General features: G+C 48.2%; 1 protein-coding gene across 1 annotated transcript in view; it reads left to right on the forward strand.

The window, feature by feature from the left end:
* The window catches only part of LOC119444739 (3-oxoacyl-[acyl-carrier-protein] reductase FabG), a 277325-nt gene that overhangs the window by 241519 nt on the left and 10623 nt on the right, over positions 1–25183 (forward strand). The window contains exons 4-7 of the mRNA XM_049664723.1: positions 428–566; positions 944–984; positions 4347–4416; positions 19769–19805. Of these exons, the coding sequence (XP_049520680.1) occupies positions 428–566; positions 944–984; positions 4347–4416; positions 19769–19805 (287 nt within the window). The remainder of the gene's footprint in view (positions 1–427; positions 567–943; positions 985–4346; positions 4417–19768; positions 19806–25183) is intronic.

Below are 25183 nucleotides of genomic sequence, written 5' to 3' on the forward strand. Positions count from 1 at the left end.
GCCGAAAGGGGTTAAACAAACGCTGCAAGGGACCGACACCCCCGGAAACACTGCGACGGCTGTGGCCGACCTTGGCCGCGCGCGCGCGCGGGTGGGTGTTATGACCACATTTCAACTTCTGCCGGCGACCGCTTGGAGGCAAGGTGCAACAAATAATCGCAAAAAAAAAGATGTTCTCGTTCTTTTTGTCAAAGCAGCTTGTTGTATTCGTCATTTTCGACAGTTCAACTTTTGTTCCGACGCAAAAAACCACCTGCCAACTTACGTGTCCGTATCCCTTCAATCTGACAGAATGTCTCTCAGCGACACAGTCTGCAGACTACTCAGCAGATCTTGTCGCTCTCTTGTAGACATCGGGTCGACGTATAGTAGTAACAAGTCCTTTACGCTACAATGTTGCCGTTTTGCTGTGTTCCTTCTGTTACAGGTGAACAATGCAGCTATTCACATGCGAGGATCCATTCAAAGTACCTCAATCGAAGACTTTAATACAGTGTGGAGGACGAACTTCCTCGGTCCATTCTGCTTAATCAAGAACGCCATGCCCTACCTGCGTCAAACTAAAGGTGCAATTTGAATTGTATTCAACCGGGCTCTATCGCATTGCGACTTTGTTCGCTCTCTGTGCACAAGGCCGTGTCCTAGAAGCAAGAGTTTCCGTTATCGTGTTAGCTATATAGTTGGCAAGCTATTCTATTTATACATTCTCCTGATTGAGAAGACAGTATTACATGTTCTCTATGACTGTATTGCAGTGCTTTCATGCGCGCCACCAAATCTATGCGCAGTACTGTCGTCTATCATTTCCCGCAATAATTTTCCTGGTTATGGGCGGACTATAACGAACACTAAAAGCAATTATGTAAGGCGTCCAAGACTAGCACTTTCCGTTAAGTCATCAGTGATCCATCTTATTCTAACAGCTTTTTTTTTTGTATTCCAGGTAGCATCGTGAATATTTCTAGTATCAATGGGTTGACTGCGGTGAGTAAAATATCAACGATATCACAGGTACACATCGTTATCAGAGCTTTATCCAACATTGCCGCCCGTGGCGGACACTTTGTTTGCGACTTTTGAAGCAAACGACAATCTGGAGAGGCAATGCAGGGTGTTCGCAGCGATCAGTCTCTGTTATATAGTTCTAAAGTTTCAAGAATTCTCAAATGACTATAGTGAACTTCCAATAATAAAAGTACGACCACCCGCAAACCTCATTGCGCGTTGACGACAAGATTAAGAAGCCTGCTTTAGGGAGGTATTCAGAGGACAAAAGTTTTACAGTTCCTCATGTAAGGCATTCAGAGCTCCTAATGCATTTGCCTCAAACGAAGCACGTTTCAGCTATTATAAAAAGCCGGCAGATCCCACGCCCTGTGTGAATCGATGTTATGTGAAGCAATGTGCGGGGAGCCTATCAAGTTGACGAAACAACCATGCGAGCACCAAGATGTAGGCGGCTCTTTCATGACCTACATGACACGCATGTCATGAGTCTACAGGAGTCCCTTTAGCTACACCTAAGAGACTTTAATGCGAAAGCCTTAGTTATGCTCATGACTGTGATTTCGACCATCAACCTTTAGCCATTTCCTTCACTTAGTACCACATCCGAACCTATTCCTTTGGTTTTTTAATGTTACACTTTTTCGCTGAGTCATTCTCATTTTTGCTGAGTCATGGTCATGTCTATGACTTCTACAACAATCCTTGAGCGTTTCCTTCACTTAGTGCCTACGTCCGTACCCATTTCAGTGGTTTTTGAGTATTAATATTTTTTTCGCTGAGTCATTGTCATTTTTGCTGAGTCATACCGATTATGACTTCTGCCATCATCCTTTAGTGTATCGTTCACTTAGTGTCCACGTCTGAACTCATTTCAGTTGTTTTTTAGAGTTAATCTGTTTTTATATGAGTCATTGTCATTTTTGCTGAGTCATGCTCATGACTATGACTTCTACCAGCATGCTTTAGTGTTTCCTTCACTTAGTACCCACTTCCGAACTCAGTTCAGTGGTTTTTGAGTGTTAATCTTTTTTCACTTAGTCGTTGTCATTTTCACTCAGTCATGGTCATCACTATATGACTTCTACCATCATCCTTTAGTGTTTCCTTCACTTAGTACTTACGTGCGAACTCATTTCAGTGGTTTTTGAGTGTTATTCTTTTTCCACTGAGTCATTGTCATTTTTACTCAGTCATGGTCATGACTATATGACTTCTACCATCATCATTTAGTTTTTTCTTCACTTAGTACCCACGTCACCATTTCAGTGGCTTTTGACTCATGGTCGTGACTTTGATTTCTACTATCATCCTCTTCTAGTGTTTCCTTCACTTGGTGCCCACGTCCGAACCGATTCCAGTATTTTTGAGTGCTGGTCTTTTTCGCCGAGTCATTGTCATTTTTGTTGAGTCATGCTCATGACTATGACTTCTACCAGCATCCTTCAGTGTTTCCTTCACTTAGTACCCACTACCGAACTCATAGTACCCACTACCGACCTACATGACACGCATGTCATGACATTTATGTCTTGACCTACCACTTATGTTCGTCATACGCACATGTCATACTATGCAAATGTTGGTAGTGACCAAGTTAACCAAACGACCATGAGAGCACCAGTACGTGGGCGGCTGTTTCATGACTTACATTACATGCATGTCATGGCATTCATATCGTGACATATCATTTGTGTTCGTCATTTACTCTTGAAGCTTTTTTACACTATATATAATAATCAAACTGGAATCAAGGCCTCGTCATATCTTCTTCCTCCATAATACTTATCCACCCGAAGAGACAATGTGTTCAAAGTTCGGGAGTATGCCCTCAGGGCTAACCTTTTGAATTTTCTTTCTTTCCGAGGACAATATCAGAATGGAATTTGTTACCGGCGGAGGTTGTGAGCCAAAAATCTCTGTTGATTTGTTTTATTCTGCATTATGCCCCTCACAATAACGCGCCAATGGCGCTGGGAGTTTTGTATGAATAAAGAATAGAGAATTTCTGCAACCACCCGCTCGGGCACACGCTTCCGCTGCTCTCACTTCAGCCAGCTAACCGCTGACCGACAGCCAGAGGGTGCACAAACCAGCTCCACAAAGGCTGGAACTCAACAATGCCGCTTTATACGAAACTGGCGCTGTCCAGCGACTGTACATTGTACACGCACGAGACACGTGCAAAATCCAGTGACAGCTGCGAAGGTGGTCCTTCACTTCTCGTCGCTTCTAAAATGTGCCACGCACTTCTAAACAGAGTGACCTGCGTCGTCACTGCTTAGTGCACATAGTCACGTAGTATCACGTGTACGAAACCAACCTTTTAATGGGCGAACATGTGCCCACGAAGGCAAGTAGCACTCGAGGTACAACGATAACGGCGAGCCCAGTCGGCGATCGTCGAAATCTGATCTGCGGGTCAAGCACGTCAGATTTATGCATGACTCGTCGAACGTTCCAGCATAATCGCTGTTGGCCACGCGCCATCCAGAAAGTACTACACAATTCCTGTCGCGCATACAATCTGATTGCAGAAAGTTCAGCGAAAACATACACAGGTAGAAAGGACGATAACATTCGTGTGAGAGCCCAATCTTGCAGGCGCGTCTTTCGCAGAACCATAACATTAAGTTAGCGGGATAAATGCGCTCTCCAGAAAAAGGATATATAGTAACAAGTGTCAGTATGCGCAGCAACCATGATCACCATAGCGCACACGACCATGCTTTGTGGTCGCCCTCTAAGGGTACATATTCGACATGTCGCGCGAATAGCTGTTCGCAACTTGCTTGCTTACTAAGGGTATACCAATATTTGAAGCTTTCGAATAAACACGTATTCATTGAGCATACTACACAAAGGCACCAGGCTTTCTTTCGGATATAGACGGTAGCAATTCCCTTGCGTGCGCTCTAAAAAGATGCAATGAATGTTCATTATTGTTAAGAAAAAATACACGCGCCTGACGAAACAACAATCAAACGTCTTCTATCCTCTAGCTTTCGCGCCGCCCACTCCATGAAGGCTAATGCACATCACATGGTTTTCTACTCGGTGTACTGCCCAATGCGAATCGCAGACAGATGTTCCGTCGCAGTTGATAGCCGCTGCTTTCACCTCACCACATTTTTCGGGCCTGTAGTTGAAGTGCACAATCAACTATACAGCTAGTGCAAAAACTACTATTATAACGTATGCCTTCGATGCATACTAACAATAGGTATCACCACAACCATCACTATTCTTCCAACCAAAACTATTTTCCAATTCAGTGGCCAACAACAGTTAAACATGATTCGGCTTCGAGCAAACATTAATTCAGCCACTTCTCCCAACAGAGCCAGCGCAGCGTGGCGTACGCTGTCACCAAAGCAGCACTGGACCACCTGACGCGATGCGCTGCACTAGGTGAGTGTGCTTTAGGTGCTGTTAGGAACGCAGAGGATCACATGTAGTGAATGACAGGCCAAAGCAAGCGAGCCAGCCGCGAACACGCTCAGTGTCCGTGAGAGAATATTACTATATATTATATTACTATAAGCTATATTACTATACGCCATCAAAGAATGTACTTGCAGAGCTACGAGCAGCGTCTACCAATCAGAGACGCCAACATGCAGATAGCGCGAGGCCGCGGCGCCACCGTCATTTTAAACCGCAGGTGTGCATGGCATAGTAATGCGTGTTATGGAATTCAAAATGCATGCACACACTTTAGCACTCTTGGACTCTCCATATGTCAGTGGTAAAAATATATTAAAGCGAACATTTCTTTGAGAATTTCTTTGAGGAACCTGTTGTACTTTACTGACCGTAGCTGCTGTTTTGACGAATACTTCATACTTTTTTTACCCGAGGGAACGGTCGAACCTCGGTGTCTCAGCATCCAGCCAGATGCATTAACCATTACGCCACAATCGCACGTACACTTCTACTGTGCGAATGCCAACTACTTCTTTGAGATAATCGCCGCGTGAGTCACATTGCGTAGCACGAGTGCGCGAGAGCAAATACGAGCGCGTCACTTTCTCTTACTCCAGGCGCAGAAATTAAATGGGCACATACAAAGAATTTGGTTAACAGCGTCATGAAAGCTTCGCTTGACGTGTATTTCAAGATGTAGGTTGGATATACGTAGTCTTTGCAACGAAGCTGTCTATGGTTAGGGTTCTATGCATTTTTCGTGTCCGTCAACAGACCTGTGTGTGCAAAAACTCCAGCTCCCGAATTTCACGCAAAATCGCTTTATTCTAAGCAAAACTTTATACGTCTCATCACTTGGATTTTCATTTTGAGTAAATTAGTTATCAGTTGGCGCTATTTTCAAGATCAGCAGACTCTCCGGTAGATAATAGGCGTTTCTAAAAGATTTATGGCTGTGCAGCCTGCGTCGGCCATGCCTACGTTCACACCGCACTCTTTTTCCTCGTTCCAAGCTCGTTCCCCGTGCCTAGTTTACTTCCGCTTTCTCGGGGCGGCGGCACCGTCGTGCTTTGTCGGAAAGACAAGCTGCCATTCTCCATTTTGAATTTCGCTTCTCTCGTCGTAATGGCGAGGCCACGTATAGACGGTTTCATCCAGCGCCACCGCGCTCTGGCAACGCTGTGCGCCGGCATCCGGCGCCCTTAGGAAACTTCCGGTAGGCGTTCCTTTTGCTCGTTCTTGCTGGTATTTGTTCGCTCGCGCGCTCGCCCTGCGCATATTCTGTGTAATTTCTCCGGTATATCGATATAAGTGCGACTTGTGGAATTCAGTGTGCTGCGTGACGGCGAGTAGCTCTTGGAGCATCGACTGTTTTCATTACGTTTACTCGTCAACGGTGTTTTTGAAACCTGGGATCCTACCAAGAGCTCCCAGATTTGCTCTGCTCACTTCATGCAATGTATGTTACTACGTGGAGTAGCCGGACTGCTATAATCCTGAATAATAAAAGTGCTACTGCGCGATTATTCTGGCCGTATGTCGTGTAACTCACGCGAGAGCAGCTCGACTCTCGCCCCGAGCTTGCCTGCGTGTCCAGTTTCTTGCCTCGGCGTGGATCGCCATGCTACGAACATGAGTTTAAATTATTGTTTAGCGCGTGCCTTGCTGCCGCCGTTTTATTTTATTGTTTTTCGTATCTGGGGCACAAGTACACTTCTGCAGCTTTACTACCTAGGTACATGTGCGCATTGGTTTGTCATGTTTGATGTCCCAAAGCGACTCCGGCTGTGACGGACGCCGCAGTGGAGGGCTCCGGATAATTTCGACCACCTGTGGTTCTTTAACGGGCACTGACATCGCACAGTACGCGGACCTCTAACATTTCGCCTCGATCGAAATGCGACAGCCGGGGCTCAAACGGCGTCTTTCGGGTCAGCAAGCGGGCACCGTAACCGCTGAGCCATCGCGAAGGCATGTGAGCGTTCCTATCGGTACCGCCGAGCAGAATCACAGAAAAGTTAGCGATTTCCGTGCATGCATGTAGGAAGTTTCGGCCACATTTTAAAAGCATTTACGAATTAACAGAGGCCAATTATGGATTGCAATCTCGTACCCAACACTACAGGTTTCATTTTGTTAGAAGTGTGGTAAATTCGTGAGCATTTAAGTTAGTCCCATTGCAGTCGACCTAGGCTTCTTGCACTAAATTACTTTTGAGAATGTACAGTTATTTGTGAATGCATATTGATAAGCAGAAACAAGGCATATGAAGCAGAAAACATGTGCATGTACACATGCACAGCTTACCACTTCACCCTCCATCTTGCAGCAATAAAAGTGCCATTGCGAAATGCAAAAACGCCCGTGTGCTTGTGTTGTAGGGCATGTTAAAGAACCCCAGGTGGTCAAAATTAATCCGGAACACTCCACTACAGCGAGCCTCATAATCAGAACTGGTTTTGGCACGTAAAACCCCAGAAAGAAGAAAAAGTGCCATTAAAGCTTTTCTAGTTTTCGGCAGTCCCATTACCTGCCTTCAAGACAACAGTCTGCGTTCATTGCATGTCCTCAATAAGATGCTCCGCTTGTTGCTCCGGGGTTGTAACTGAGGGAAAGTGTTTGGACTCCGGCGAAAACGACAATCGCACATCATCGTCCAGTGGATCGGGCAGCTCTCTGCCTCTAAACATCAGCTTTTGGCGATACCAATATTTGCTTCGGTGCTAAGCGCCTTAAAGTAGTCCCTCGTCATCTCGACAATATTCACGATGTACAATCAGCTCATCACAGATTCCACCAAGCAGTGCAAACATCGAGACGCCGGCCTCACGTCGCGCATGCCTTCAAACAACATAGCCGGAAGTGCTTCTAGCTCTCCTGCCGGAAGTTCCGATGGGGCAACCAATCAGCGGCATGCGATGTTTGTTTGTAAACAATGAAACCGTCTATAGTGCGCTCTCCCAGGGAGCAGCGCGCCAACGAGTTGCGACGAGGAGTACAGATGCGAGAATGCAATCGGCGGCGGCGGGCGGCAAACACCGATGAAGATCGTTTCCGAGAGGCCAGCCGCAAGCCCATCGCCATGCAAGACGACGCAAGTCGTGTGGTCTCCGTCGTGTGAGAAACAGCTTCGCTGGTCATCCACCTTCACAGAGGGGAATGGCTCATGATTTTTTTAGTTTTTATGCATAATGGAACGTTACCTTTGCAGTCGTTTGGCAAAAGGTTGGTCATACTTTTTATTGCGATAGCAATTATATGGAGACTGCAAGCGCATTTTTGCCGTCGCCGTTGTAGTGATGTTCCGTATAATGTCCAACGGCGATAAAATCGTCGCCACTCGACGTGGGCTGTGTATGCGAGTGAAAGAGTGCGAGGGTGAGCCGGCAACCGCAGCTGAATCTCGCGCACGCGAGAGAGGAAGGCGGCCGGAAGCGCACGGTCTTCGTTCACGCGCGAGGAACGGGGAGGAGGCGACAGAAACGGGAGGGGGAGGGGTGCATTATACTTACGCAGCTGCTGCTCACGGAGCTATCTTGAAAGCGATCAGCGGCGCAGCCGAGCGAATATTTACAACTTCATACGACCGATAAAACTACCATCCTTATTTCGTATAGCTGTCTACTGATGTGCTATCGTAATCGATGCTTCGCCTTTCGGGCGGAACAGCGACTTTTTTTTAGAAGCAGTGTGACTTTTTAGTATTTAAAAATATTTGATTCAGACAGTCTTGGTCGATGATGTTTACTTTCGTTTCCTTTATGAGTTATCAAGGTGAGATTAAATTTTGGTTAGTGTAAATAGGGACTCGCACAATGCCGACCGCCCCGTTTTGCAGTCACGAGACTTTGGTTTCCGATAGCCATTGCGAGAGGTAGACAAACGGAGGTTCTTATAGCAGGTCGCCTGCCCACCTGCGTGTTGTATGTTTCGTACTGTTTCTCCAGCATTCCTTCTCTTCAAATTGATGTGCTGCGTGCCACAATACAATCGATGTGTCTAAGTGCAGCGTTCTGGCACCAAGGCATAATAAGGCTGCACAATTCACTGCGGTGCTCAATGTATCGAAATCCTTAAATTCAGCCGCTGCGTTGCTATACCTACCCTTAAAGAGTGTCTCTCGCCTATTACAATAGTAAATGTAATAGCTTTGATTCACAGCTCAATATTTTTTGGGGATGTGTACAGCGCACATACGGCTAGTTATTTGTTTTCTGCACTCATGACCTGCAGTACTCATTAGAGCTGCGCTGCTAGCCTATAGCTGTGCATAGCGAGAGAACAGCGGTCGTGTTTATGCAGCGAATGGTGGCATGCCGAGCAAAGGCGGCTTCAATAAAGTCACCCGATCATATGACCGAATACTGTAGTGCTTGCAACGCCACACTTCGGCTGAGCTAGATCAAAACGTTGGATCCTTAGACCAGTTTACTATATCGCAGCTAACCGAACTTCTTTGTTTGGATCCCTTTTATTTGTGTAGTTTGCTCTGATAGTATGCGTAGTAATGTAGCTATAGCTATAAAGGCCTCTGCCTGTCGTTGCTTCTGCTTTTCAGTAGTCCACAGTCGAGGCATTCGTCAAGACATGTAACTGATCGCGTTGAACCCAACCAATCAAGCGTTTGCAGGGCCATGTTACGCTATGAAACACTACGTGTATGTCAGAAGAACGCATCAAACTCGATGAGATCTGTAGCACAGATCAGGCTGCCCACGAAGTGTTTCTACGCGCATCCTGCTGCCCCACGCACGTGTATCCTTCACGACGGTGGCGCGAACTCAATGTAGCCGTATGTGCGAAAGCGTTGTTGTGCATTATGTGAAATATTTGTAATTTGCGAAAATTTGAGTAAAAGAGTATTTTGTGTGTTTTCATTACTGAGCAGGAAAACTTCAAAGAATCTCTACGTAACAGTAGCGTGGAAATTGAGATGACTTTTAAATATACCGTTTCTTTACACCACATTGGAAATTCAATGATTGTATGAATCAATGCCAAGGGTAAACATATAAGGATAAAAACCTTTGGTGCAAACGTCGCAGCACGCACAAGCCCATGAGCTTTAGATATGATATTTGAAATGGGGAAATCAATATTCCGTCAAATTCATTTAAACAACTAAACCTGTCTCAAAAAAGTCGTAGTTTCGCCCGACGGGCGAATAATCGATTGCTATAGCAAATAAGCAGACAACTATACGAAATAAGGATAGTAGTTTTATCGGCCGTATAAACTTGTAAACATTCGCTTGCTAACTTAACAAGCAAGATGTCACGCGCGCACAGGCAAACATGAGCACGTCTCACTCGATGACCGCGGAAACTCGCTGTCAAAACGCTGGAGTGAGGAAACGTGGCTGTAGCAGCGAGCGTATTGACCTGCGTGCTGCCTCTGGCTTCAACGCGAAATAAGGGGCGAAAAGACAGCGCACGCGAAACTATCAGCATGCGGCACACTGTATCCCCAACGAAGATCGCTTTCAAAATAGGGCCCGCGGCCGCCCCATGCACAGCAGCCGCCACAGTAGAACGAACCCTCCCCCCTGTGCCTTGCGCGCGCGGGAAGATGGCACGCTTCCTCCCGCTTTCCTCCCTTGCGTGAGCGAGATTGAGCTGCCATAGTCGGCTCACCATCACACGCTTTCACTCACGCATACAGCATACGGCACCCGGGAATGATCTTGTCGGCTTTGAACATTATACTGAACATCACGGCGACGGAGATATTCGCCTAAGGTGGCAATATAATTGCTATCGCAATATAGGTGATGGGAGACAATGCGAGGGTACAATCTTCTACTCCGTTGCAGAGAAGCCTTCGAACCATAATGTGTATTTTCGTGTAGTGAATAGCAGGGCATGTTGGCACGTGCTGATGTGCGAGACCGTTGGGGCGTATGAACCTCTAGGTAGCTGTGATTGAGTGCTGAGGTGGGACTGTGCTCTGTTAGATGTGGTTCTGGGAGCAGGCTTGATTGTGCGAGTCAGAGACGCCTCCGAAAGCAGCAAACAAGGAACGGCAGCAATCACAGCACGCAAGCATATATTCAAACATAATAAAATTAGAGGCAGCTTCACACTAGTGGTGCGAAGACTGGGGAAACAGCGAAGCTAGCGACCCCACCTAGCTTTATCTAACAAGTTTTTTACGAGGTTATGCTTCGAGACTCTGCCCCGTTTTACGCAAGATAACCCCAGAATCATCTACAGCCCAAGGAGCAACGGCCACTCGGTTATTAAAGTATCTGGACGCTTCTGGACCCTCAAACGTTGTTGCTCAGTTTCGCGGGATCGAATCGCGAGCGAGCAAATTGACCTTCGTGGTGCCTCTTGCATCAACGCGAACCAAGTAGCGAAAACAGAGCGCGTGCCAGACTGTGACCCCACACAGGTGGCTTTCAAAATACAGCAGCCCGGGCCGGCGCACGCTGCCCCCGGAGCCGCCTAGCGTATAACGTGCCCTCCTCTTCGCTTCGCTCCCGGACCCTTGCGGTGCCTTTCGGCACAGGCGGGTGCGCGCGGGCACCCGGAGGCGTGTTTCTATTTGTGTCCAAGCCCAGTGCTCGACCACTGGCGCCACCATGCGCCGTTCGCGCCTACCATGTTTCTAGGTGGTTTCTTTCTCCGAGGGCGCTCGAACGCAATCATATGGTTCGCATGAATGCATGCTTTCGAAGCATGGCTATATGGTCTAGTGGTTACGACGCTCGCTTTTGTCCAGCCCCGCCCTGGATGACCAGCTTTGGCTCGTAACCACGGGCCAGGCGGCGAGAGCAGCATATGGATTCCCGTGAAGTGGGAACCACTTCCATCCGGCGCATGCGCTGAAAAGCTCATGAAAAAAAAAGTTTTTCATTCATTCATGCATTGGGACTAGCCGTACGCGGGTTCTAATTACGCCTTGGCTAGAATTTTTAGGGGCGAAGCTCCTTAGGGTCCAGCCTTGTCCCTCGTCGCGCCGTCGTAGCCGCGCTAGTACTCGCCGCTCCCGCTAGAGGTGCTGCGGTGCACAAGAGCTATATAAGCACTGTATATACTGTACACATGTACAGTATATATATATATATATATATATATATATATATATATATATATACTGTACATGTGTACAGTATATACAGCGCTTATACAGCTATATATATATATATGTATATGTAAAGTATATAAAAGCCAGCTTCCGGCGTTTTACCCGAATGATCCCCCGGCCGGTGCTTCGCCCACTCATCATCATTCACTTCGTGGATATGCAGTTTTTTTTCTTGGTGTCACGCTTTTCTTTTTTTCCCTGCGGAGCAGATTTCGCTAATCTGGACTACGGCTCATCAGGGTTTGCGAGGGAACGAGAAGGCGCACGCGCTGGCCCGAGGTCTCACTTTCCGGGATTCCAGCGCTGTCTCGACAACACCCCCAAGCGAGGAACCCCTACAGACCGCTGACGATCTGAGCACTTTTCAAGAAATTCTTAACCATTATAAGCTGGGGCGCAAGACTTACCCGAGAACGGATAAGAACCTTACCAAAAGCGAGGAAGTTATGTGGAGGAAACTGCAAACAGGGGTATTTCCGAACCCACAACTGTTGAGCAAATGGCATCCCTCGGTGTATAGGCCTCGGTGTAGGCATTGTAATGGTATAGCGGACTTAGTCCACATGGTTTGGACCTGTCCTAACTTTGATGAGCCAGATAGATGCAGAGAATCCTGGGAGTCCTTGCTACTCAACGAAGAAGAAAATGCACAACGGCAAGTCATCGGCCTCGCCCTAACCACCGCCGCGTCCCAAGGGATCCCGGTCGACGGTTAGGGAAGATGAGTGTGGGTTTAGGCTGAAGCCTCTACCCCGTCATCTAGTTGACCGGTGCAAATAAAGTCTCTTCTCTCTCTCTCTCCCTCTCTGTTTGCAAGCGCGGTCGGCTGAACACCGGTGCCGCGGCGGAAGCCGCGGTGCCGGGCTCCGACGCGAAGCGGCGGTGTTGAGGTGTTGCGGAGCGCCGCGTAGCAACACCCCAAATAAAGAAATACTGCTCTAGTCAGGTAGACTGCTCCCTCCCTGATACTGAGATTAGGTTCGGATCATCTAAACAGTGATGCGTTTATTTAGGAATACCATCGATCCCCTAACAGCAGCCACAGTCGTGCCCAGTCACCACCAGCCTAGCGTGTTCTCCGTCAACGCCTCTTCCGTTCCAACGGCGGCGGCTAGAAACATGGTACGCGCCAGCGGCGCATATCGGCACCAACGGTTGAGCACGGGGCTTGGGCGCAAATAGAAACACGCCACCCGGAGAAGAAAGCCGCCTTCCCCACCCCGGAGCGTTGCGCACGACGGAAGACCGCGCGCGTCCTTCCCGCATACCTCACTTGAGTGCGCCAGATTGAGCCGCCATAGCCGGCGCACTCTCGCGAGCTTTCACTCGCACACAGAGCATACGGCGCGCGGCGGCGATATTATCGCCCTTGGATTTATACGGAATCTCACGGCGACTCCGGCGGCCAGATATGCGGCTGGAGTGTACATGTAATTTCTGACGCATAAAAGCGGTTAACAAAAGTTGCCTTCGCCAACGGACTTCAGCCTTCAGCGCAAGCTAGATGATGTCGCTTCCGTGACGAGCTGACCGCTCCGTAGCGATGTATTTAAAAGTTATTTGGTTATTTGTTACGCCGACTGTGTCGCGTGTCTGCCTGAACCCCGTCCCTGCTGGTCAAGCTCCATACTTCTGTACTCACGCTACCTCCACTGCGCTGGGTGCACAGTTGTAACAGTATGCGTCCTGTAGTGTGCTACTGGTGCGGGCTCTCTCCTAGACGTTGTGCGAACACTAAAGACTGAGGATTTTGGAGACGTACCAGGACGAAGAACTATCCGTGTCACGAGATGTGTTTTTGCTTCCTGGAAGAGCGATGTTTCTATACTTAAATTTAAAGCGCGCTCGACCGGGTTCCTGCCATGCCTTACTTGAAACACATTACACAAACACGTTGAAGAAAAGTGCTTTAGTAGCTCGACTAAGAAAGCCCAGAAAAGTTGAAAAGTAAGGTGAGCTAGAAAAGCGCCTAGTTGGCGTAGCTTCACCGTTATAATTTGAAGTTGCAGACACGGTGGCACACAAAGCCAGTGGAAAACGAATAACACACGACAAGGGAAGCACAAAGGTATACTTGCTTGCAGACTGTGAATATCCAACTGTGGAGATCGCTCGAATGTGACCTTGTCGTGCGGTGACCCATAATATCAATGTGATTTGTGTACCCGTTGGTTCTACACATGCACAACAGCATTTGTTCTTGCTGCAGAATGTGGTGTTGCCTTCTATGTTCAATGTAAGGATGCCGCGCACTACCTCACTTTAAACGGTATCTCGGCTCGGCACAATCTAGCTGCGCATTTGTTTGGGCCATGCAGTTCCGATTTGACGCCATGCGGTTTTTTAAGATCGAAGCTTTTTAAGTCAGCCGTAAAACGTGCGCGTTTCACGAAAAGCCAGCCTCGCCGTAGCCATGGCAATCAGCGACGCTGCAGCTGCCTTCAACTGCTATGCTCGGGAGAGAAAAAGAGAAAATGAGAACGTGAGAGAGAGAAACATATTGTAGCAACACCAACGAGGCAATGCGCAGAGGTGCTGCCGACGCCAACCGCGCTTCTCCGTTTCCCCGCATTAGCAGCGAACGCTCGCGGTGTCCGTGACTTCAGCAGGCGTCCCTGGCGGCGGCTCGGCTGAGCTCTCACCAGTTGCGCGCTACTGCGCATGCGCCGTGACGTCATCCTGGCGGTTCGCCTGCTGCGCGCCGCCCGTACAGTGTGCATAGCTTTCACCCCACTTCCCCTACGTGTGCTCGGACTGCAAGTGCTTCGAGAGGCGTTGCCCGATGCCACAGAACACGAGGAAACGCTTATACACTTCGTATAATTTCGCATCACTTGGCAGTACTTCGTATAATTTAACGTCGCTTCGTATAGCCATGACCATGGCTAGGAACTGATCAGCTACGTTGTGTATTTAGCCTTGCGCCACTAGTGCAAGCTACACCGATTTTTTAATCTGCAAGGTAGGCTAAATCAACAAATGAAATGCGAAAAGTGCCGAAGCTCGAGAAACAAATTCGATTCGTTATCACGAATGTACTGCCGCAGTTCCTGCGTAAGCTCGTGGATGTGTACACATAAAATCTGTTGCAGTGACATTATCCACTAACATTGCAAATCAGAAATTTACTATGGGAACGTACTTTTCAAACACACCGGTGACGTACGTAACGTACAATGGCTATCTTAGATTTGCCTCCATTTTCTGAACTTCATGAGGCACTCTACATAACACAAATTTTAAGGCGAAAGCCTGAAGTGGCTCGTTACGCGATCACCAGCCCTTCCCTTGTCGAGAAAATGGGGGTAAGCGAAGCTTATCGTGTGTATACCTGACCTACTACTTTTCCTTCTCTTTACTATTGCTTTTCCTTCCTTTTCGTGCTACTTGTCCTTCCATTTCCAGGTACTTTTCCTTCCCTTTCATGCAACTTTTCATTCCGATGCGTTGTACGATTCTCTGCTCGTCGCTGTTGTCGCTTGCGTTGGATGTCTCGAGTTTACTCGGCGGCGTGGTTAGCAGCATCCGTCTGCTGTGGCCGCTTGCGCTTGCGAATCTTCGAAATTAAATTGCTTCAAAATTAGATCTGTGCGTCACCTAATAATGAATGGCTCATACCCCCTCAAACAATAGTTCATACTCCCATAAACATGGCCTCCCCATTACAATGACAGAAGAGAACGCTGGAACGATGAGCCGCAATGGCGTAAGCTGTGGCAGAAGACGACGACGACGAACGTGGGACCAGTGGTACGAGCGCGTGCCGAGCACGAGCACAACCCGAGGGGCGCCAACCAGCCAGCTTCGGAGAAAACGACGACGCTCGATCCAATGCTGAAGATTATACTGTATACACCGCGTACACCGACCCCGACACAAGTGAGCCTATAAAGCTTCACTTAAAACGCGGCATCTAGTCGAGTGGCACAAAAAAAAAAACAGTGGCGCCATTGGCGACGCGGACGGCTCGAGTGACGGCAGGCGTAAGAACTTTTTTGAGGCGACGACATAGGTTAGCGCTCATTATGGACACTTGGGCTCCAGTATCAATCAATGCCGTCAACGGGACACCATCTACATCTACTTCAATTAGGTTCGTGTTCGTGAGGAGCGTCAAAGGAGGATTTGGACAGGACGAACGTGATGCAGCACTACCTCCAAGAGCTGCATGGCCTAGTTTTCCGCCCGGGAGGGTCCATAAGTGGTTGGCGACGAATAGCGGCGTGGCTGGGGCGACGGGGACCGACGGCGCTGAGGTGACGGCGAGCGAGTGGGACGACTGTCATCGACGAATACGTGAGAGCTAGTAGACATACGGCGGGGCGAGTAGGGGCGAGGGTCGGCAAATGGGCGAGGAGACGGGGAAAAGTAGCTCGAATACGGCGATGTCCAGGATGTGCGGCAGTGGCGAGCGACGTGGCCAATGCGGTGGCAACGAAAGCAAATGGGCTTGTCGTCCGAAGTTCTCCACTCTGTAGGGTTGCGGTATCTGGGACGGGAATACAGATCGCTGGGAGGCGCAGCTGTCGGCACCAGTCGGGCGTCAGCTCGGGAGATGGAGCAGGCAGCAGGAAAACCGAGGTTGGCAAACTCTTGCCGCACAACCTCCTGAATGAGGGAGATCGCTGGGGCTGGTTGGTCAATGGTGGGGTCAAGTGGGCGCGGAAGGAACGTGGCAGGACTGGCAGCCTCGAGCTCGCGGCGAACAATACGCGTGACGGTCTCATTGGAGGAGGGTGAAGCGGTAAGGGCGACGCAGGACGACGTCGCAGCCTTGTTAGGGAGCCGGGAGAACTGTGGAATGACGCGGCGGCTTTTGGCGAGCTCAATGCGGCGGCATTCCTTGACAATGACGTCGAAGGTAGACACATTGTTGAAGATCAACAAGTTGAACGCATCGTCCGCGATCCCCTTGAGAACGTGGCCAACCTTGTCAACTTCGACCATGTTCTCGTCGACTTTCCGGCAAAGAGCTAGCACGTCTTGTATGTACGAGACATACGATTCAGTGGCAGACTGGACTCGTGTAGCAAGCTCCTTTCTTGCAGCCTGCTGCCGACCGGTCGGATTGCCAAAGAGGTCGCGGAGCTTCTCCTTGAAAGCATCCCAGCTAGAGATCTCCTCCTCGTGTGTCCGGAACCAGACACGAGGTGTTCCGCCCAAGTAGAAGAGGACATTAGCTAGCACTATGGTAGGGTCCCAGTGGTTGTTGCGGCTAACAAGCTCATACATGCGTAGCCAGTCATCAACGTCAACATTATCTTGGCCGGAGAATAAGCCAGGATCGCGGGGAGTGGCAACCGTGAAGTACGTTGTGGTTGGAGTTAAAGTAGTAGCAGCAGACGAGTTGTCGTCACCGGGAGCCATGGCGGAAAGCTGGACGGTGCGGCCGCTGCGGAGCTCCGTGGTGAGGACGGGGAACGGCACGCTCCACCAAAATGTTACGCGAACGAAGAATTAAGGACAGGAGACTATTTACACGTATATTTACAAAAGATAGCTGCAGTGCTGGCCAGATCAGCCGATAGCTCGAGAGCCCAGAGCAGTTCGTCTTCTTCGTCTCGGCGCCCGCGCGCCTCGTTCAAACAACCAAATACCACACGCGTGTAGCAATATTCTCCGACGGAGCGGCGGGTGGAGAGGGGCACTAGCGGCGCGCACGGACACAAAAACAGGTGTTGCGTCCCTGACGTCCCGTGGCGGCCGCAGTGGCTGTTGCGACAATCGACTGCGAAGCGAGAGAGGCGGCTATGGCGGAGGCTCGCCCGGGGCTTAGCGGATTGTGAACGTCGAGAAGCCACAGCAGAGCCTTAGTGACGGTATGTGGTCGGAGAATCTCTTCTCTCCCGACGACGCTGAAAATAGACTTTGACTAATAAAGAGTAAAGACGTACAACAATGGTCCACCGTACAGACGGTGGATCATTAGAGTTACAGGATGGATACCAAGAGAAGGGAAGCGCAGTCGACGACGGCAGAAAACTAGGTGGGGGGATGAAGTTAGGAAATTTGCAGGCGCAAGTTGGAAGCAGCTAGCGCAAAACAGGGGTAATTGGAGGTCACAGCTAGGGAGATGCCTCCCTCCAGCAGTGGACTTAAATATAGGCTGATGATGATGATGATGACGTAAACAAACATCATCATCTTTAACAAGCATATGTGTAATTGTGTTCGGCTTGTATTCCACATTTGTAACACTTACTGGCGACAAGCATGCTGCATCTTTAGGTTGTGCATTAAAGGGACACTAAAGAGAAACCGGAAGCTGAGCTTAAATGGTATATTATCCTTTCACGATCGCAGTCATACCATTCTTGCTGCAAACAGATGTTTAATAAGCGAGAAAATAGCGAAAACCTGAAGGATAGGTGCTGACGCCCCTTCGAATTTCCCGCACTACACGTTCATGACGTCGGAGATTACAAACGCAGGCCGGTCGCGATTGGTCGAGAGCGATTTATCGCTGTTAATAAAACGCAAAATGAAATACACCTTCAACGTGTATAAACAGCATTTGCCAACTTTGAAACCGTTTTAAGCAAGGAAGTACAAGTTTAGCGCAAAACTAAATAAATAAGAAAAAACGCATCGCGATACATCCGGTCGTGACAGTTTCATTGTTTCGTTTTTGCTCCTTGGATCATCGCGCGCGCCTGTTCCGCTCTACATTGTGTGTTTGCGTGTTGCGTGGCTCGAAAAACGTTGACTTCGTGGGAAACAGCCAGAAAATGCCTCGTGTGTGTAGTGTTGAGGGCTGTATAAATGGCCCACGGCGCTTGCTCAGGGCCAGCGGCAGTGTTGACTCGATTGTGTCCTTTCATGTGGTGTCGCGCGGAGAGCCCCGGCTCCCCGGCGTTCGCAATGGCTCAGTGCTCTGCCGATGATAAAACGGCAAAAGAGCCAGAGAAACCGATGGTGTGCTCTCTGCATTTCTCGCCCTCGGATTATGTGTATAATCCTGCCCTCGGAAAGTATCTTGGCGTGCCCCAGAGTCCAGTCCTTCCTCGAGCAGCTGTTCCCTCAATGCGGCCTTCATTAAACCCCCTACCAGTGCCCCTGCAGCAGCACACTGGCGGCTCGGTGAGTGCTGAATGTCATTAAATAAATCCACAAAATAACCATACCGAGTACGTGCGCAACTTTCTACGCTTGTTCTGTCGGGAACGTCGTCGCCTGGCGGACCGGACGCTTCGCATTCCGTCGACGAAAAGGAAGTTCTGTTTTCCACCGGCGTGGCCGGCGGCTCACCGCCATCGCACGCGGAAACACCTACCGCTCGAGCACGGAGGATCATTTCGCGCTCCGTTTCACTGAATATCGCTGAAATGCAGTCCTGCTTCCCTGGCGAGCTCTTCGTCGCAAGGTTCAGCGGCAGCAACGGTATCCATCGCGGCGAACGCAAACGCAGCGGCCATGCATGCAGCCATGATGCAGCCAGTGCCTCGGCCGTTTACGCAAGCGGTGACGTATCATGACGCATTCTGATTCGCTGAGAGCAATGAAATCTGTGACGACACTGCTTCAGCGCCAAATCTGGGGTGAGAGAAATTGAGGAAGAGATATTTGGTCTTTGTTTACGAATTTCTCCGATAAAAACTGATATTTTTGCACCCAACAAAAACTGCATGCATTCCTGAACTTCCTGAAGCTGAACTTCCTGTTGAAGGTGAACTTCCTGTTTCTCTTTAGTGTCCCTTTAAGGTCTCGCATGTGCCGTTGAGGGGGTCGGCCTAAAGCGCCACACCTGTACTTCACACTGCGGCTTGTTATGTCTTGGAAGAAGTCTGACCCCTCCGATCGTACAACTTAATGGATTAAAAAGTGGGCAGTGGGCTTTAGTTTTCACGCATTACAGGAGTCTGACATGCTGCCGAACTTTTTCACAAATGCAACCGCGCGACATAAGCGTGCTATGCTTCGCTTCAAACGGTGCAAGCTTGATGCATAACGGCTACGTGACCACTGCTGCGTTCGTGCGAACTTTAGAATGTAGGCCTTATGTAGAAAGCACAAGGCTGGTTTTTCCACGATAAATGGATGGAACTGCATTAGACAGAGCGACACTTCACACCACTGCCGGGTGAATGTAGTGGAGCCTAGGCTTGTTCGTTGGGAATACCCAGAATTAATTAGAAGGCCCGTAAAAGAGAAACTAGCCATAGTACCTAGAACTGCCAACTGCGGAACATTTCAGTCAATGTTCTAGATGGATAGGGCAACTCATTAGAATGTTTTTCTTTCCTTTCAGAGAATGCCCCGTACGGTGTACGTGTCAACTCAATCAAGTAAGATCACTCGGCATTTTCACGCTGCATTTGCACATTCAACCATCTCGTGTTCCAAGGTTTCACTACCGACAACCAACATACATGACTACTATAAAAATGTTTCAAAAACTAGGAGGACGCTTAAGCTTCGCATTTAAGAGTAGAACGCGATAGCATTATCGGGACCCGTTCGCAGCGCATCGTTCGCATACAGCAAGTAGGCTTCATTCACTGCAACGGGAACGTGGGAAAGCCAGCTTACAAAGACCAAACTTACACCGATCCTGTTAAAGTCGGCTTCACTGTTAAACTGAAATGCATTGCTGGAAAGACTTTTTACAGCGGCAATTTAAGTAGTGTTATATTAAAATGTGAAGGCCCTAGCACCTTTTTTTATTATTTTCTTAATTTTTTGCTATTATCCTGACGAGCGCAGGTCTGGTAGAATGTTTGAGTTTCCTCGTAGCAGAATAACATTTTCTCGTACATTCAAATAACAATCCGACGCCGACTGGTAAACAATCCGACGGCGAATCCGACGCCGAACGGTAAAGTCGTACTTGAGCATTTTTCTGACGGATTTCACTTTGAGAAATTCCATTTTTGTTCACGAAATCCTTGCACCGCGTGGAGAGCCTGCGCGGTCGATGTGGTTGGATGATTTCTCGGCCACCCGCGATCACACGCCGGTTGCCGACGCCGGGTTTTCTGCGACACGGGGCCCTAAGCACTATCGCGTTAAAACCCATACACTGTTGAAATCGGTGATATGCTTAGCATTTCGCGGGCGTTTGGTTGTCAAGCCCCGTTTGAGGTTATACAAAGCGTTACCAAACTTGCAAACATTATTTGTAAGCCGACCAATTGTGTGTCTGACGCGAGCGCAAGACTGACGACAGCAGCAAGGAGACCAACCGCAACGTTGACGGCGATGCTATATCAAGGCAGCGCTTGCTTCTGTCGTGCTTTTCCGTTATTTGTCTACTGTCGCGCTGTACAAATCACGGTGGGACGACTCTTTTTTTCCCCGTCGAAGCAATATTATATCGTTCTGCCGAACAGGGCACAATTTGAAACTCATGCGATGTTTTTTTATGCAGTACGCCATACCCAAGCTAGGCCAAAACGCAAACAGATCAGGAGGATGCGCAGTGCGAGAACCTGGCGCAGCGATGTTACGTGCTATTTGTGATGCTCATCGAGGAAACACTGGGGATGAAGAGGTGAACGCCTTGCCTCGCACACACACAAAACATTCTATACTCCCCTTTTGTAACCGCGGCACATACTCATACTTGATCATTGGTCAACGATGGGCATATGCCCAGTATTGAGATAGCTAAAAAAACGTAGAAAAATGAAAGCAGCATTGAATATCATGTGCTATTCTGTAAAGAGGTCTGTGTGCTTTACAGACACGTACAAGCCGATATTACATGTAGAGGTTTTATGCCGTGGTTTAGGTTTTGATTACGCTTACCAAATTGGCTTTCAAAGCAGAGGGCTATACCGGGTGTTCAAAATTATGCTTTACGGAATTTTTAAAAATCGCTTGTCGCAGGTAGCATAATTCTTATCATTGAGCTGGGTTATTCGATGAGGCGGACATTAGTAGCACGAGAAATTGAAACACATATTCTACTAATGAACAAGAATTCACTAATTAACTTCTCACAACTGCAATTGCAATTTACGAATTGTAGCCGGTGAGCTTGTCAGGCGTATCAACTTGGAATGAATTTCCAGAATGACAGTGGTTTGCAGATATGTGCCATCGTACTAGCAGTAAAAATGCACTGTTATTCCACTTACTTTTTTAACAAAATGCTGTTTAATACATTGAAGCACAAAAGTAACAGGAACGCCCATGTATTTTGTCCCAGATTTTCGGAAATAATATCTCGAAACTGGTGTCCTCCTTGAAATTCATTTCAAGTGGATGCGTCTTGCAAACTCAGCAGCTACAATTCGTAAATTGCAATATGTGTCGTAAAATAATTAACTAAGAAGTTAATTGGCGAATTTTTAAAATCAGTTGAATATGTGTTTCGATTTCTCGTGCTACTAATGTACGCCTCATCGAATAACCCAGCTCAATGATAGGAATTACGCTACCTGCCACAGGTGTTTCTGAAAATACCGTAAAGCTTCATTTTTGACACCCTGTATAAGCCGGAGCATCCGATAGGCACATACCATATTGGTGCAGCGGACTGTCGTAAATAAGTGAGGTTGATTATAATGCGCTATTTCATTAGGAGGTCTGTGTACCTTGGAAATATCTACAGGGAACTTGCGCTGCAGTATGTCTTTGCATATTGCGCTGCCCGGGAGGCCATAATGTAATTTTCTAGTAGGACGGGAATGACAACCACGGTTGACTGTGTAGAATGGCACCCAACAAATTTCTGGATCTTGAAGTAATGTGGCGTATAAAAATGCCAAGACAAAGAGGGATAAGACCAGAACACATATATTATTAATTCTCGTCGAAGCCATACGAGAAAGAGCCTCGACAGTGCTGGATCCAGGCGGTCAGACGAGTGCGGCTCATTGGTACTTGTGAATAGAACAAAAAAAATTGTTCTTGATGCTCGCCTTCATTTTGGAAGCGCACAAGGAAGCACTATATGGTTGTGTAACAATTACACTGAACTTTACACCTTTCACAAAACATTCTCACATGCAAGGTTGTATGCCGGCTGCCAAGACGGGACTGCTGTAAAACCCGTGTGGGCAAAGAATTCAACACGTTGCATTGCATCAACACACGGCACGACTACCTCGAAAATGTTCATTAATGGCCTCCGTGCTTCAAGAATGAGGCTTAGATCACGGCCGACCGCATGCTTCCAACTGGTCTCTTTATGACAGAAAGACGGCGTCGTCGACGCAAGGCACGACCTCTGTGACGTATTTACAATTACCGCATATGCAGGAATTGCATGCGCAGAATAATTGCTCGAGGCACCTAACACCTTACCGATAGCTTCGAAGAAAGCGACACTAGCAGATGCTGCTTAAAAAACAAAAGGCAAATAAATCCGCGAAACGAAACGGCTTCTCACCTCTGAGTGACGACACTACCAAAGCTGTAACTACCAATCACGTAACAGTGATGTGCTCGCCGAGAACGTGAGCCTCTTCGCCGAATTCTTGATCAGGTATGCTGAGGCACTCATTTTACTTGAAAACGGCAACGTAAGGTGCACAGCGCAGACTGGAGTCAAAATTGCGTTCGCAACCTTAGCACACACTTAGCTGTTCCTTCACGTCGCACAAGCCTCCTTTAGCTTGCTAGTGGCACTAGGTTGTTATATGAAAAGCAGTGTCACTGGTAAACTTTGTTTCTTCAACACCGCGAGCATACTTCGCAGTACAGATCTTGCGTCCCTTCGACAACACACTCGTGAGAGTACCCTCCGCAAAAAACACACTGGTTAAAGCGCAACGCATAAGGTGGCATCGCTGCTCGCTCACTACGCCAATCTGCAACCAAGTGGAAGCTTCAAAACTGTTGTGCGAGCACTGCTCATAAAATTAACGTCCCACGCTGTAACGTTCGTAGAGAACAACGCACATCCAGCAAAAAAAAGTTCGACGATTATGATACTTCCTAATGCGAAATTGCAGCGCAGATGTCAAAGAATTTGAGACCGAAATCACCGCACCGGCTGGCAGTGGGACAGTGCCGTCAGCGCCGACACGGAGGGAACGCTGGCGTGAAGCGGCGTCCAAGCCAGCTGTGGAAGATGACGACGGCGAAGGCGCGACCAGTGGCATTAGTGCGAGGGGCAGTCTGGGAACGCTGGCATGATGAGTGGTACTCATCATGCTCTGATGATCTGTGTACTTCTTGTTTCTTGTGTAGGCGTCTTTTCGCTCATTTTGGTTTTAAACAAATGTATGTACATCGAAGCACCCAAGTCAGTGGGGTGCTGCAGCTGCACTGTAAGCGATTGATTGGGGCAACGCTTATTCCCGTCTATGAGCAGCCTATGAACCTTATTCACCTCGTCTATAATTTAATCGCCGCGGCTAATAAGTAATACTTCGTGAGGCTAAAGTGAGCTAAAAAATTAACACAAGAGCTACAATGCCGTGCGCAATATAGTAACATGTGAATTTCTGGCAACAAACGGCTAACAAATACTCAAGCATGTTGGGCCCACACGAAACACGACTAAAAAGACTGAACGAAGGATGGTTCTGTTGTTGACATTCTTCAGAGTGTTTCGTCCATGCTCTAAATCACCGACCTATCGTCAGCTAGCCAAACGCCTAGTCGCATTCGACTAACAAATTAATAAATTTCTTGCGTTTTGTGTGCCGAAACCCCCGATCTAATTATGTGGCGCTCCGTAGTAGGAGAACACGGAATAATTTGGGCAATTTGGGCTTCTTTAACGCGCACGCAATGCACAGTATACTACACTGCCACTTTCGCATTTTTCCCCAACGGAAGGCGGCCGCCGCAGCCGAGATTTGAGCCACAATCTCGTGCTGGGCAGCGCCACGCCAAAACCGCTAAGCAACCACGGTGGTTTGGCTAAGAAATATGTCAGTCATCTATCGTGTACGTCCGCCGACATTACGTTCTCCAAAAGCACTGCCCTCACATAAAAATCACACAAAAATATGCGCGCCCATATATGCTAAACACTGTTTCGGTTTACCAAATCATTTTTTACGGCAGCAGACGTTCCCCTGGAGCGCTAATTAAATACAGCTTGGGTCGAGAAAAACCACACACAACTTTTCTACCAAGTTATTAGGACGAAGAGACGTGAGAGGGGGGGGGGGGGGGGTCTGTTAAAACATTTCGCATTAAACAAACAGACACAAAGAAAGGAGATGAAAAACGTTGTCGTTGTTGGGCACTATTTAGCACACGGATTTTATTTCATTTTCTCATTTTGTTGCGCAAATTTCGTAGAGAAACAAGACCACCGTGTTGGCGGCCTTGGCAGGAACATCGTTTTTCGCATTTAGCAATGAAGAGCACTGTCACGACAGGACACAACAAGGACAACGATGGGCAGCTATGCGTTTGGCTATGCTATGGAGCCAGTAATTTCCATTTTCTATGCTTAGAGAAGATGACCGATAGTGCTTTGCAGCAGGTTTATAGATTATTTTGAATACCCCAGTTGGTCTACGGCACTTGCGCGCATCTTCTTCGCCCCTTCATATTTTGTAAATGTTGGTGCGAACCGCGAGCTGAGCACTGGATCGCTTATGGTAAAAATGACCTAGAGAAGTACTCCGAGGTGTTTCAAGTGTGTTTTAAGTGCGACAAAAATTTATCCCAGAATTATTTCATGCAACAGCAGACTGTTACAATGAACCTCGATTTGCTTAACGCACATCAGCTCAGAACCGTGGCCCCTGAACAA

Source organism: Dermacentor silvarum, chromosome 3 (genome assembly GCF_013339745.2).
Source record: "Dermacentor silvarum isolate Dsil-2018 chromosome 3, BIME_Dsil_1.4, whole genome shotgun sequence".
NCBI lineage: Eukaryota > Metazoa > Arthropoda > Arachnida > Ixodida > Ixodidae > Dermacentor > Dermacentor silvarum.